Raw genomic sequence first — 13,720 nt, 5'->3', positions numbered from 1 at the left:
AGTCCACAACTCAGCCCGTAACTGATGGCATTTTTCTCTAACGGCTTTCAGCAATGTGCTGCACACACATCAAACATGTAGACATCTACTCAGCTATCAAAAATCTTCCTTCTTTACTTGGTAGAATCTGAACACTTGTTCATGTTACTATATGATTTTCATGATAAAGAGTAACTGTTTCCTTATTGTAGGATGCTAGCGTTCATATGTCGGCTTCTGAAATAAAATATTGGGCATGTTTTTGTTAGTTTTCATATTTGTTTTTCAAGAGTTAAAAAAAAATTAACATTTTCTACTAACACCGTAAAGACAGAGCTGCAGTTTTTTGTCGCCGCTGTCATGGATGTTGTATCAGCGTTAGTCACAGAAGAAAAGCTGTAGCAAGAGCCTGTTAAGGTTTTTTTGTTGTTGTTTCTTTTTTTTTCAAAAGATGTTTGAGACAGTGGCCATGGCACACCCTTTTTTTTTCCCCCTTACTTTTTATTTATTTATTTATTTATTTTAGAGAGGGGAGAGAGAGAGAGAAGAGGGGAGGATTAGGAAGCATCAACTCCTATATGTGCCTTGACCAGGCAAGCCCAGGGTTACAAACCAGTGACCTCAGTGTTCCAGGTCGACGCTTTACCCGCTGCGCCACCACAGGTTAGGCCATAGCACATTCTTAAACTATTTGCAAATTTTACTCATTTCCCTGCCCTTGCTCTCCCCTGCTTTGTCTCTCTGTGCTCTGGTCTTAATGTTTTCTTTCTCCCTGACCTCCTTCCCGGTCCGCTCCCCTTCGGAGGGTGTTAGCAGCAGCGGCGCCTCCTCTCACCTCTGTGTTTCACAATAAAGCTGTGTGCCTGTGTGGAGAGGAGCTGGACGTGAGACAGACGGTTCTTTCATTACCAGGTCGCTCTGGATTAACTGAGCTGGATATGTGACTTTTTTTTCAAGGAGACTGAGCTGGGTCCTGTGTAGATAATCAGTCATGAACTACAGTAATGTAATATACGCTGCTGGTTTTGCTGTTGGGTTTTCGTTTTGTTTTGGTTGTCGTTATTTCATCAAGCTGTGAAGCATCTGGGGCGGGGGCAGGAGTGAGTTTACTAAAATAGTGTTTTTTATTGAAGTGTTTTAGTGGATTCCAGTTTTCCTCCGGTAGCTGAGCCATTCTCATAAGCGTGATGATGTCTTTGTGTTCCATTTCAGTTCTTGCCAGTGAAGAAGCAGTGCAGCGCGGGTCTTGGCTGATTCCTCGTGGTAAACAAGTTAGCAGACAGCCTTCTGAGAGTCCGGATCCCTTACCGCGTTGTGCACCTTCAGGAGCAGAGGGCCTTCGGGAAACAGATTCCTTAAAAGTGCGGGTAAGCAAAGGCAACACTGGCGTTGTCTCACTTGTTATGTGTAAAATTGAACACTGGAAATGCTCTTACACAGTGATACAATGTTTCCCTCTCTAGCAGGTAGCTTTAAAATACCCTCTCCTTTTTCCTAGGGGCTGCCTGTTCATTTATAATTTACGAGTTTAACATGAGGCCAGAGGACCTATGAGTCTATTCATGTAACCAATGACTCTTCAGCATACCCTAAAGTTGAGCTAGGGGAGTTTTAAGTATTATTTTTATTCTCAGTCTGAACAAGGCTTCCGTACGACTTTTTTTTAAACCAATCTGGAAGTGAAAGAGTAAGAAAACTCTGAGGTTGAAGCCAGAACACTACATGACTCACAATTATTGTAGAAACTACTGTCAACAAGCTGTGTAACTTTGGGCAAGATGCTTGCCCTCTCTGTTCCTTGCTTTGTCAATAGAATGAACTTTAACTCTCTCTCTCTGTCTTTAAACGCTACAATTAATAATAATTTTTTTAAAAAATAAATATTTAAAAAAATAATAATAATTTTTATTAAAGTACCTTAATATAGTTTCAAAGCATATTCTCTTTGGTTTTCCTGGAACCTCCATTATCAGTTTCTTCTGTTTCGGCTCTGGCGCTAAGCCGCCCAGCAGGAGTTAACTTGATGTTTTATGCATGGATCCATACAGTCTTTCTGGTTTGCTAAGGTTCATCAGAGGACAATTATTTCACTGGCAGATTTGTTTCATTACTGTTTTAATAGGAAGTCGTTCTGTGAAGGGCACTTACTGATTGAGAACTTTCTGCTTTATTGGTACTGGTGAACGTGGACATTTATAGTGACTCTGGGATTTCGTCCTTGAGATTCTCTTGATCTCTTCGTTATTCAAACCAAGATTATTCACGAGTGGTTTCAAAGCCCTTCCCCATGTCCTGAGCCACTAGGCTTACAGAACTCCCGAGACCATGAACCTAGGCTGGAGGGAGGGCTGAATCTTCAGGTTTCTCACTGCCAGACACGTCTTCATTTAGTGGAATGTGGGCTGCAGTCATCTTGGTGATTTGTGGAACTGCCTCTCCTGTTAATTTTTACATCTCCTGGCATCAAGAGCATAGAACTGTTTTGAACCATGTGGCATAATGGTAAAGAGAATGGGTTCTGGTGTGTGCCTGGGTTCAAATTCTGGCCACTTACTACTTGGGTGTTCATGGGTATGTTATAACTACTCTGTATAACAGAGGTCATAGTTAGTACCTTTCTTGGAGGGTGGTTTCGAGCATTAAAAGGATTATACATCTTCATCTGTATAATAGAGCATTAAAAGGATTATACATCTTCATCTGTATAATAGAGATGACAGTCAGTACCTTTCTTAGAGGGTGGTTTTGAGCATTAAAAGGATTATATGTCTAAGGTATATAAAAAAATTGTTACATAGTGTTCAGGAAATTGCAATGATTGTTCTTCTGTTTCCATTCTCTAGTCTAGGGCCAGTGAATACTCAGCTCTTTCTTACCTTGTTAGACACTACAGATTGACCCTGATATTTGCTTCTGAGCCTAGAACACAATATTTGAATTCTTCTCAACATTATAATGGATCTAAATCATAGTGAAAGATGAAACGTATTCTCTAACCCAGAGTATTTGTAGAGTTTTTAAAAAAATGTGTTGATTTCAGAGAGAGAGAAGAAGGGGTGTAGAGAGAGAGAGAGGCAGAGAAATCAATTTGTTGATCTACTTGGTATTTGTGCATTCATTGGTTGATTCTTGTATGTGCCCTGACATGGGATTGAACCTACAACCTTGGTGTATCAGGACAGTGCTCGAACCAACTGAGCTATGTGGCCAGGGCTTTTATTTCTTGCTTAAATTTGATATTCTGATTTCAAATGTGGGTTATTTGTTTTTATTGAGATTCAGAGCAGTCTTATTATGAAAAGCATAAAAAAGGCGTGGCTTCTATAGCCAGAAATAGGGTCTAATTCTAAGATGAGTTTTGTGAGTGAATTGTTACTATCTTGAATGCCTTTCATTTTATATTCAGCAGAAGATGAGTAATGCTTCCTATCACAGATACTTTGAAGCGGTGAAATGAATGTGCAGAAATCATCGCTAGCACAGGAAAGCAATTGTAATGCCGGTGGCCAAGGCCAGGCAGGTTCACATTGGATTCGGGCAAGTGGTAGAGGAACTGCAGAGCCGGAAAGTGTCTGGACATTCCCGTTTAACAGAGTCTTGCAACGTCGGATGAACAAACAGGCAAGAGAAAACTGCTTGTCACGGCAGCGGGTGAGCAAAGAGCAAAATCACCCCTTGTGGCGAGTGAACAGGATAACCGCCCATATGATGGCCGGCAAGTGATCAGCCAAACAGCCCCTTTACGGTGGCGGGCAAGGAATCCGTGCCCAAGGAAAGCACCTGTATCCTTACACAGGCTATGCACACACGGCTCTGCCACGTGCTCACGCACTAATCATGCAAAGTGCAAGCGAGTGAGCCTAACACAGCAGTTTCCCCAACAGGAATCTTAATTTTTTTTGAGGCCATTATTCAGATGATGCCACGAGTTCTTTAGGATCTTTCTCAGGATGTTATAGTCAGATTTTTAGTGAGGACTTGGCGTATGGGAGAGTCCTTACCCTGTGCCAGGCATCTTAAGTGTTTTGTATTGACTATTTACAATAGCTCTATTCGGTAGCACCATTATTTTCATTTTACAGGTGAAGAAACTGAGGTATGAAGAGGTTAAGCGACCTCCCAGGGTCAGACAGCCAGTCAGAGGTAGGGCTGAGACTCAGACCCAGGAGAGCTGAGAGCGGGCAGCCTTAACACCTAGTTATGCTGCTACTTACAAGAATACATTGAAGAAGAAGATGACGCAGACACACCAACTGATGGAAGTCTTCGGTGCCAGGCTTAGCGATTTTCTGTTTATTTGACAGACAGTGAAAGCCACAGGGGGGGAGGTTCCCTGTGGGGTGGGTGACGAAATGAGAGCTGGGCCTTGAGGATTCCATGGCAGGTGCAGCGTGTGGGCTGTTTTAAAGGGAAGAAGGATTAGAGATGATTGCTAGTCACTGAGATGTAAATGAGAATAGGGTTTAGGAAGGGGTCCCCAAACTACGGCCCGCCCGCGGGCCACATGCGGCCCCCTGAGGCCATTTATCCGGCCCCCACCGCACTTCCGGAAGGGGCACCTCTTTTATTGGTGGTCAGTGAGAGGAGCATAGTTCCCATGGAAATACTGGTCAGTTTGTTGATTTAAATTTACTTGTTCTTTATTTTAAATGTTATATTTGTTCCCGTTTTGTTTTTTTACTTTAAAATAAGATATGTGCAGTGTGCATAGGGATTTCTTCATAGTTTTTTTATAGTCCGGCCCTCCAACGGTCTGAGGGATAGTGAACTGGCCCCCTGTGTAAAAAGTTTGGGGACCCCTGGTTTAGGAAAAAGATTAAGATAAGAGCTTGAGAACACCCGTGTGTAGGTGTGCTGAAGAGGAAGGGGTGGCCTGAGAGCACAGGCGGAGCAGTTAGAGGGGTGAGACCCGGGCCACCCAGCAGAGGTGGTTCAGGAATTGGAAACCACAGAGATCAGAGAGGACTGAAGCGAAAACCAAGACTAGTTGGTTATTACTCCACACCCAAGATGAGACCAGAATTGTTCTGGAGGAGAATCCATGTAAAAATGTTCTCCTCTACTATTGACACTGCTACTTATAAGTGAGGTAATCATTGTAAGTTTTTAAATTCTTCTAAATCGGCCCTGGCCGGTTGGCTCAGCGGTAGAGCATCGCCCTGGCGTGCAGGTGTCCCGGGTTCGATTCCCAGCCAGGGCACACAGGAGAAGCGCCCATCTGCTTCTCCACCCCTCCCCCTCTCCTTCCTCTCTGTCTCTCTCTTCCCCTCCCGCAGCCGAGGCTCCATTGGAGCAAAGTTGGCCCGGGCACTGAGGATGGCTCTGTGGCCTCTGCCTCAGGTGCTAGAATGGCTCTGGTTGCAACAGAGCAACGGCCCAGATGGGCAGAGCATCGCTCCCTGGTGGGCATGCTGGGTGGATCCTGGTCGGGCGCATGTGGGAGTCTGACTGCCTCCCCCTCCCCCATTTCCAACTTCAGAAAAATACAAAAAATAAAAATAAAAATTCTGCTAAATCTTGGCTGCCTCTTCTGGAAGATGGTCACTGAAGACCTTAGTCTGTTTAAATGCTCTGAACCCTTGAAGTCTTTCCAGCCCTAAGATCTGTAATTCTTGGGTCCAAACTGTGAATAGCAGTATAGTCAGAAACGTTGGTGTAAAGGTTAGACTGGTGATTCAGCTGACATTTTTTGGTAAATCAGAAGGCGATGCAGAATGAAGTGTGTGTCCTGTCGGTGGAACCTAAGGGGAGTCCCATATACAGAGGTGGGGCAAAAGTAGGCTTACAGTTGTGAGTATGAGAAACACAGAGTTTATTCTTCAATTATTAGTTATTAATTTGTTTTTCTATACAAACAACCAGAAATCTAATTTTGCCCAGCCCTGTACTTCCTCCCAAAAATACCAGTGGTATCGTTGTGATACCAGCAGCAAACGGAAGGATAAGACTGAAAACAATATAGAAATGAAAAGGTCTAGAAAGAAACCGCAAACATCCCCTAGAATGGTGACAGTTATCTCAAAACTACTTTCAGAGTATCACTAGATTCTTAAGAGAAAATTCTGTTGGTTGGAAATTTTAAAAGGTCAAGCCCAAAGGACTTTTAAAAGAGATAGTGTGGAATTTAGAACAAGCTTCCAGTTCCTCTCAGAAACTAAAGTTTTATGAAGCCCTGTTCCTCTCTGTCATATACAGTAATACCTTTTTTTTTTTTTTTTTTTTGCTCTGACCTCTGGTGGTGCTTCTCAAACACATGGATCATTCTGGGATCTTGTTGAAATGCAGATTTGATTCAGTGGATGAAGTGGTAGAGCTGAGATTCTGCATTTCTGTCAAGATCCCAGGTGATGGTAATGTTGCTGGTCAGTGGACTATGTTTTGATTACCAAGGGTCTGAAATATTTAGCCTAACTGGTGGTAGTGCAGTGGGTAGAACATTGATTTGGGACGCTGAAGTCCCAGGTTTGAAACCCCAAGGTCATCGGCTTGAGCGCGGGCTCATCTGGCTTGAGCATGGGGTCACTGGCTTGAGTGTGGGATCATCAACATGATCCCATGGTCACTGGTTTGAGCCCAAGGTCGCTGGCTTGAGCAAGGGGTCAGTGGCCCTGGTCAAGGCATGTATGAGAAGCAATCAATGAACAACTAAAGTGACACAACTATGAGTTGATGCTTCTCATCTCTCTCCCTTCCTCTCTCTCTCACTTAAAATGAATTTTAACTTTTCACAACATAATTATATATCATACTCATTTGAAAACAGTGTACTTTGCTCCATCACAGACTGTGAGCTCTGTTCCTCATGTCCTGAAATAGACGAGCACACATGCATAATGGGTGATAGATATTAATAGATTGCCATATTTTTCACTCCATAAGACGCACCTGACCATAAGACACACTTAGGGTTTTAAGGAGGAAAATAAGAAAAAAAATATTCTGAACCAATTGGTGTGTTAAAATATTTAATAAAATACCATATTTTTTTGCTCCATAAGACGCACGGGCATTTTCCCCTCCACTTTTTTGGGGAAAACAGTGCATTTTATGGAGCAAAGAATATGGTAATCATTTCTTACCTCTGTCAGTGGTTTGTGTGATTCAATGGTGTCAGTGATTTCTGTTGTTATAGGTAAGGGCTTTTATCTTTTAGCTGAGAGATTGAAGCAAATACATTATTCAGAAATAGGCAGCAGAATGCAATATAAAATTTCCATATACCTTTAAACATTCATTTATTATATGACCCATGAACACATATGCCTACCCAAATGGCTTGTACTTAAATGGTCAGTGTAGCTTTCATTAGTTACCAAAAGCTGAAAAGAATCCAAATGTCTATTAGTTGATAAACTGATAAACAAATTATGGTATAGCCGCAGAATGGAATATTAGCAATAAAAAGGAATGAATTCCTGGTAGAAGCAACAACATGGATATTTTTTTCAAAAGCATTGTACTAATTAAAATAAGCTAGAAATAAGATAATACGCTGTATGATTCCATTTATATGAACTTTTAGAAAAAGCAAAACTGGTGACAAACAGATCAAGAAACAGGAGCTGAGGGGAAGGGAATTGACTACAAAGAACACAGGAACTTTGGGGTTGATGTAGATCAGGGGTCCTCAAACTACGGCCGGCGGGCCACATGCGGCCCCCTGAGGCCATTTATCCGGCCCCCACCGCACTTCCGGAAGGGCACCTCTTTCATTGGTGGTCAGTGAGAGGAGCATAGTTCCCATGGAAATACTGGTCAGTTTGTTGATTTAAATTTACTTGTTCTTTATTTTAAATGTTATATTTGTTCCCATTTTGTTTTTTTACTTTAAAATAAGATATGTGCAGTGTGCATAGGGATTTTTTCATAGTTTTTTTTATATATATATATTTTTGTATATTTATTCTTTGCAGTGAGCACATCCAGTTACCAGTTCATAGTTTTTTTTATAGTCTGGCCCTCCAATGGTCTGAGGGACAGTGAACTGGCCCCCTGTGTAAAAAGTTTGGGGACCCCTGATGTAGATAGTTAGTATAATTTTGTTGGTTGTTTCATAACTGTATGTATTTGTCAAAACTCATCAAATTGTACTCTTGAAAGTGGCTAATTTTATTATAAATTTTTTTTATCTCAGTAAGGTTAATTGAAAAACAAAACTGGCCATAATCATTAACCTGTTAACAATATCTAATAGTCCTTGGAAGCTGTCTTACTAGTGGGATATTAATATAAGGAAATAGAGAAAATGTTCACTCCAGGAGAAGAAATGGGTTCTCTGGGAGAAAATTTGAATAAACGGTAGGAACATAAGACATATCTTCAAAAACTCCTTTGTGTATTTTCAATGTAGTGGAGCCTAAATGGAGAAATCTTGAAAACAGGAACTTCAGTTCATTTGTTTTAAGTATCCAGTATAGTGTGCTATTAGTTAAATGATTTCAGCATGCCCCACTGTGCTACTAAAAAACCAAATTCTGCTGAAATGTCGTTTTCTCCTTTGTATATTTATTCTTTGCAGTGAGCACATCCAGTTACCAGAGGAAGATTCATTCATCTGCTTTGGCAGTGAAGGCTTAGCTGTAATTGGGGGAGAGTATCTATCTATTGATACATATGCCAAGGACCAAGTCCAGCAAAAGCACTGGCTTTCTTGAAAGGCTGAAAGAGAAGAGCATATGTGTGTGTGTAGAAACCAGCTGCCCATCGTTGTGTTAGCAGGACTAGGGGAAGTGAAGGGAAAAGAAATGATATGTGTTCTTCTGCCTTGCAGAAAGAAAAGAAAACCCAATGTATAATATTTAGAAGTCAGTTAGAATGTATATAGTTGGTCCAGTTTGTTGCAATTATACAGATAGTTTTTTGGGGGAGTGCATAAACCAGTTATAACTTTCCATTAATTTACTCAGCAACATCAGGTTTTCCTTCCTTAATTTGTATCAAATAGCAATAGCTCAACACTATTTAAACAGATTTAAATTTAGCTTTTTCAGGTGTAATATTGCATATTGCTTAGTTTTGTAATATGCTTTATTTTTAAGGATGGCCTATTGAGCATTTGCAGGTCCTTCTAGAAAATCCCATTATCCAGACTACTGGTTCATTAAAATTTATTTCTTAAATTGTGAAATGAACAGTTTTTCATGTTATAATGTTTCTAAGTAAGTGTATTTTAACAAATGCATACATTTATGTATCATTCTCTTGCTATACTTTAAAAAAGCTACTCAGTGAATATATTACAGTCACAGTGTTATAGCTTAAAAATATAGTAATTATAGTTTCCTATAATGTACAATTAAAAAACCCAGACAGCCCTGGCTGGATAGCTCATTTGGTTAGATCATCTTCCCAAAAAACCAAGGTTGTGGGTTCAATCCCTGATTGGGGCACAAACAAGAATCAACCAGTGAATGCATAAATAAGTGGAATAACAAATTGATGTTTCTTTCTTTCCTTCTCTCTTTCTCTAAAATCAATAAGTAAAAAATTAAAAAAAAAAAACACAACCATTAAGTGATTTGTTTAAAAAATATCCCAGACAGCTCCGAGTTTGAATTCTGGCCACTGTTCTGGGAGTGAAGCATCTCCAGCTTGGGGACACCAATGTCCCTGCTTTCATTATCACGTGTGCAAAGGGCTTAGTGCAGTGCTAGGCATTTACAAAGCACTTAATGACCTGTGCTGTTATTTACAGGATCCAGACAGTGGAGGTCCTTGGTATGTAAATGAAGTTGTGCACACATCTGGATCATCCAATTAGTAATAAGGACCCACACTTAAAAGAGGGTTAGTAAACGAGTTAAAGAGGACTGAGGCCTTCACATCTGTCATGGTGAGGTCCTTTCTGTCTCCATTAAGCCCTGGGTAAATGAAGATGGCTAGGTCTCTGGGGCTTAGGGGACCCACGGGGCTGGACCAGACCCGAGACATTAAAGTGTAGCTAGAGCTGGAGCTAACGCTCACATGGGCGTATGATTGCAGAGAACAGTCATGAGCTGAGTACTAAATACAAAGAGGAAGTAAGAGCTGTTGGCCAAGTTCTGACAGTGTTGGATGGGGGTCAGTGTCAGCTGAGGGGTGGCGGGGACCTGAACGGAGAAGGGGCCTCTCACGAGGGCTGAATGGACACAGGCTGTCAGCAGGGCCACCTGGTAAGGTTGTGGAGATGAGCTGGGAACAGGGGCACCTGGCTAATGGGAAAGTTGTGGCTGCAATCCTGCCCATGCCAACGTACGTTCCCTCCCTCCTTCCCTCCCTCCCTCCCTCCCTTCCTTCCTTCCCTCCTTTCTTCCCTTCCTTCCCTTTCTTTCTTTCTCTCTTGCTTTTTTCTTCAACTGTTGATTGTGTTGTCTACCATCACCCAAAGTCAAATCACTTTCCATCACCCTCTCTACTCCCTTTCCCCTGGTAACCACTTCACTTTTATCTGTGTCCATGAGTCTCAGTTTTATATTCCGCTTATGTGTGAAATCATACAGTGCATAGCTTTTTCTGATTTACTTATTTCACTTAGTATAATGTTCTCAAGCTCCATCCATGTTGTCATAAATGGCAACGGGTCATCATTTTTTATGGCTGAGTAGTATTCCATTGTATGTATGTCCCACATCTTCTTTATCCAGTCCTCTATTGAAGGGCACTTCAGTTGTTTCTGTGTCTTCGCCACTGTGAATAATGCTGCAGTGACCATTTTCAAGTTCCATTCCATTGGTTACTTTTTGTGTTTCTTTTTATAAGCAATGCTATCATGGCTGCTCTGGGTCTCAGGAGAGTGTGCATCGAATGAACCAAAACCCCTCGAATTTGATTCTTACACATCCTGAACCTGGATAATCGCTACTCTGGGACACTCAACAGAACCATGGAGAAAAAAGAATGGATTTAGTAAAATCTAGAGCAGGGGTCTCAAACTCGCAGCCCGCCGAACAATTTTGTGCGGCCCGCAGACTAATCCACAAAGTTCAAAATATTTTGGATAAAATTAAGTAAGCCTAGGGGCCTACTTGTATTTTTCATTTCTTTAGCATCCTAGCTAGATATTAGCTTAGTTAACAGCAGTTGTGATGCGAACTACAGTTTCTGGTCGTTTTGTGACACTGAGTAAACTGCATGTACGATTGTGCTTGTTGTACTGATTTTTTTTTGTTTTCAACTGCAGTGAGAAAAGTATTGCATAACAGTTGCCTTTTGTAGACCTAGTGCGGCCGCTGAACAGCTGTGATCTTGCTCTGCGGCCCACATGCTGAGTTGAGTTTGAGACCCCTGATCTAGAGGAATGGGATTGGGAAGAACAAGGTTGGGAGTGATAGGGTTTTATTTCAGCACAGTTTGTGACTATAACCTTTCTCTCCATTTCACCACCCCCTGGAATTGATACTACTGAAGGAGCTGGTGTGATGGATGAATTAGAGAAACATTCTGTCATGTGTAGTCAGGTGTCGGAAGGCTGGGCCTGTGTGTCGGAAGGCTGTGCCTATCACACTGGAAGATAGGTCCAGGCTCTGGTCTGGTAGATAAAATTTTGAGTCCTGGTTCTGCTGCTTATCAGCTTGGGAAAGTTACTGTTGCTCTCAGAGCTTCGTCTTCCTCATCTGTGACCTGAGAATTGTAAGTTCTCCACACCCCTCACAATTTGAGGGTCACATCAGATACTATACCCAAAGAATTTATCAAGTCTTGGCACATGCTAAGCAGTCATATACCTTAATCGATGATTCTAATTATCCATTATTCGTTGGGCATTTTCCATGTGCTAAGCATTTTGGGTAGAAAATTAATACAAAGCATCTGGTGGCTATAAGATCTATGTAACTCTATTCAGTAACTACCTACCTAACATCATCTATGTGACAGCTGTTGTTTGAAGTGCTGAAGATGACACTTGTTCGTCTTGCTGTGATGGAGCTTTCAGTAATATCTCTTGTTGTCTCTGTAATTTCAGTAAATCCCCCCCCGCCCACTATGGTTTCCCCATGCTCTAGTGCAGGGGTCCCCAAACTACGGCCCACGGGCCGCATGTGGCCCCCTGAGGCCATTTATCCGGCCCCACCGCACTTCCGGAAGGGGCACCTCTTTCATTGGTGGTCAGTGAGAGGAGCATAGTTCCTATTGAAATACTGGTCAGTTTGTTGATTTAAATTTACTTATTCTTTATTTTAAATATTGTATTTGTTCCCGTTTTGTTTTTTTACTTTAAAATAAGATATGTGCAGTGTGCATAGGGATTTGTTCATAGTTTTTTTATAGTCCGGCCCTCCAGTGGTCTGAGGGACAGTGAACTGGCCCCCTGTGTAAAAAGTTTGGGGACCCTTGCTCTAGTGTCTGGAGCAGTGATTCTCACATTTTAGTGTGCCTGAAAATCAAATTGGAAGGTGCTTGTTTCAATTCACTTACCCGAGCCTCAGAGGTTCAGATCAAGTAGGGAATGTCCGCAAGGCCGAGCTGGTGCCCACCCGCGGACCTGCTGTGTCAGTTTGGAGAACGTGTCCCAGAGACACATCCCTTTCACAAATATTTGAGTTTACTCTTTCGAAACTCTAGCTGCCCATGGGGCACTGTCAGGTCAGGAAGTACAGATAATTATCTTTTTTGAGTTTCCCTTATACTTTTTTTTCCCCCCTTAGAAATTAAATTTAACAGCCTCATGCCTTTTATTTTGAGAAACAGGATGACACCAGGAATAGAAAACCCTGGGAAGTGGTCAGACCTTAAGTCTGTTTCTGTCTTTCAAGCTGTGTGACCCGGGACAACCCACGTCAGAAACTTTCAGTTCCCGCACTCATCACGGTCCTGTCTGCACAACTACTTACCAAGCTTGTTTTGATCCTTTTTTTTTTCTTTTTAGTGAGAGAGAGAGAGAGAGAGAGAGAGATGAACACACAGGGACAGCAGACAGGAGGGGAGAGAGACGAGAAGCATCCATTCCTGGTTGAAGCACTTTAGTTGTTTGTTGTTTTTGATACGTGCCTTGAGTGGGGAGTGCAAGCTGAGTCAGTGACCCCTTGCTCAAGCCAGCGACTTTGGGCTCAAGCCAGTGACCATGAGGTCATGTCTATGATCCCACACTCAAGCCAGTGACCCTGCACTCAAGCTGGTGAGCCCTTGCTCAAGCTGGTGACCTTGGGGATTTAAACCTGAGTCCTCAGCATCCCAGGCCTACCCTCAATCCACTGCCCCACCACCTGATCAGACTTGCTTTGATTCTTCAGTGAGGTGGACATAGAAGTATCAATATTTTATGAATTTCAGAGTGCCACACAAATAAAATATACTTTTATTTTTAAAGATAAGGAGAAACAATTGCCAAGATTGAGCTCATTTTTGCATGTGTAGATTATTCATATATTGGGTTATGTATAATTGAATGAGGAATAAATGTTTGACCTCTGCTGGTGAACCCCCTGTTCCCTCACTGGGCGTAGGAGCCGCTGCAGCCAAGAAGCGGGCATCTGTCATGTTTAATGTCAAGAACTGGAAAACTTGTTTTTTCAGTAAATGAAGCTGTATCGAAGGGCTTTCTAAATTTTTTTTTTAAAGCAGACAATCTAACTGGTTTTCCTTTGAAGACTTTTGCTCAAAGCGAAATGGTCATTCCGTTTATAAAATATAATTAGAGATCTTGTTTATTTGTGGAAGCTTTTTCCTGTGAGCAAGCAGAGGAACTATATATATATATGTTTATCAGAAGGATATCCTGGCTGGTCCAAAATCTATTTGGCAGCTTGAATATAGATGCTTTGAA

At 41.8% G+C, this 13,720-nt stretch overlaps 1 protein-coding gene across 5 annotated transcripts in view; it reads left to right on the top strand.

The window, feature by feature from the left end:
* Window positions 1-13,720, top strand: part of ST3GAL6 (ST3 beta-galactoside alpha-2,3-sialyltransferase 6) — a 92,666-nt gene that overhangs the window by 16,486 nt on the left and 62,460 nt on the right. For 4 of the 5 annotated variants that reach the window (XM_066241501.1, XM_066241503.1, XM_066241498.1 and 1 more), the window contains exons 2-3: window positions 1,192-1,346; window positions 9,674-9,765. In XM_066241501.1, the coding sequence (XP_066097598.1) occupies window positions 9,705-9,765 (61 nt within the window). In that variant the 5' untranslated portion in view covers window positions 1,192-1,346; window positions 9,674-9,704. The remainder of the gene's footprint in view (window positions 1-1,191; window positions 1,347-9,673; window positions 9,766-13,720) is intronic. The other variant, XM_066241502.1, reaches the window with a different exon arrangement.

Source organism: Saccopteryx bilineata, chromosome 8 (genome assembly GCF_036850765.1).
Source record: "Saccopteryx bilineata isolate mSacBil1 chromosome 8, mSacBil1_pri_phased_curated, whole genome shotgun sequence".
In the NCBI taxonomy this organism is placed as follows: Eukaryota; Metazoa; Chordata; class Mammalia; order Chiroptera; family Emballonuridae; genus Saccopteryx; species Saccopteryx bilineata.
The sequence above is the reverse complement of the archived record's forward strand: the minus strand, read 5'-3'. Positions and strand labels throughout refer to the sequence as shown.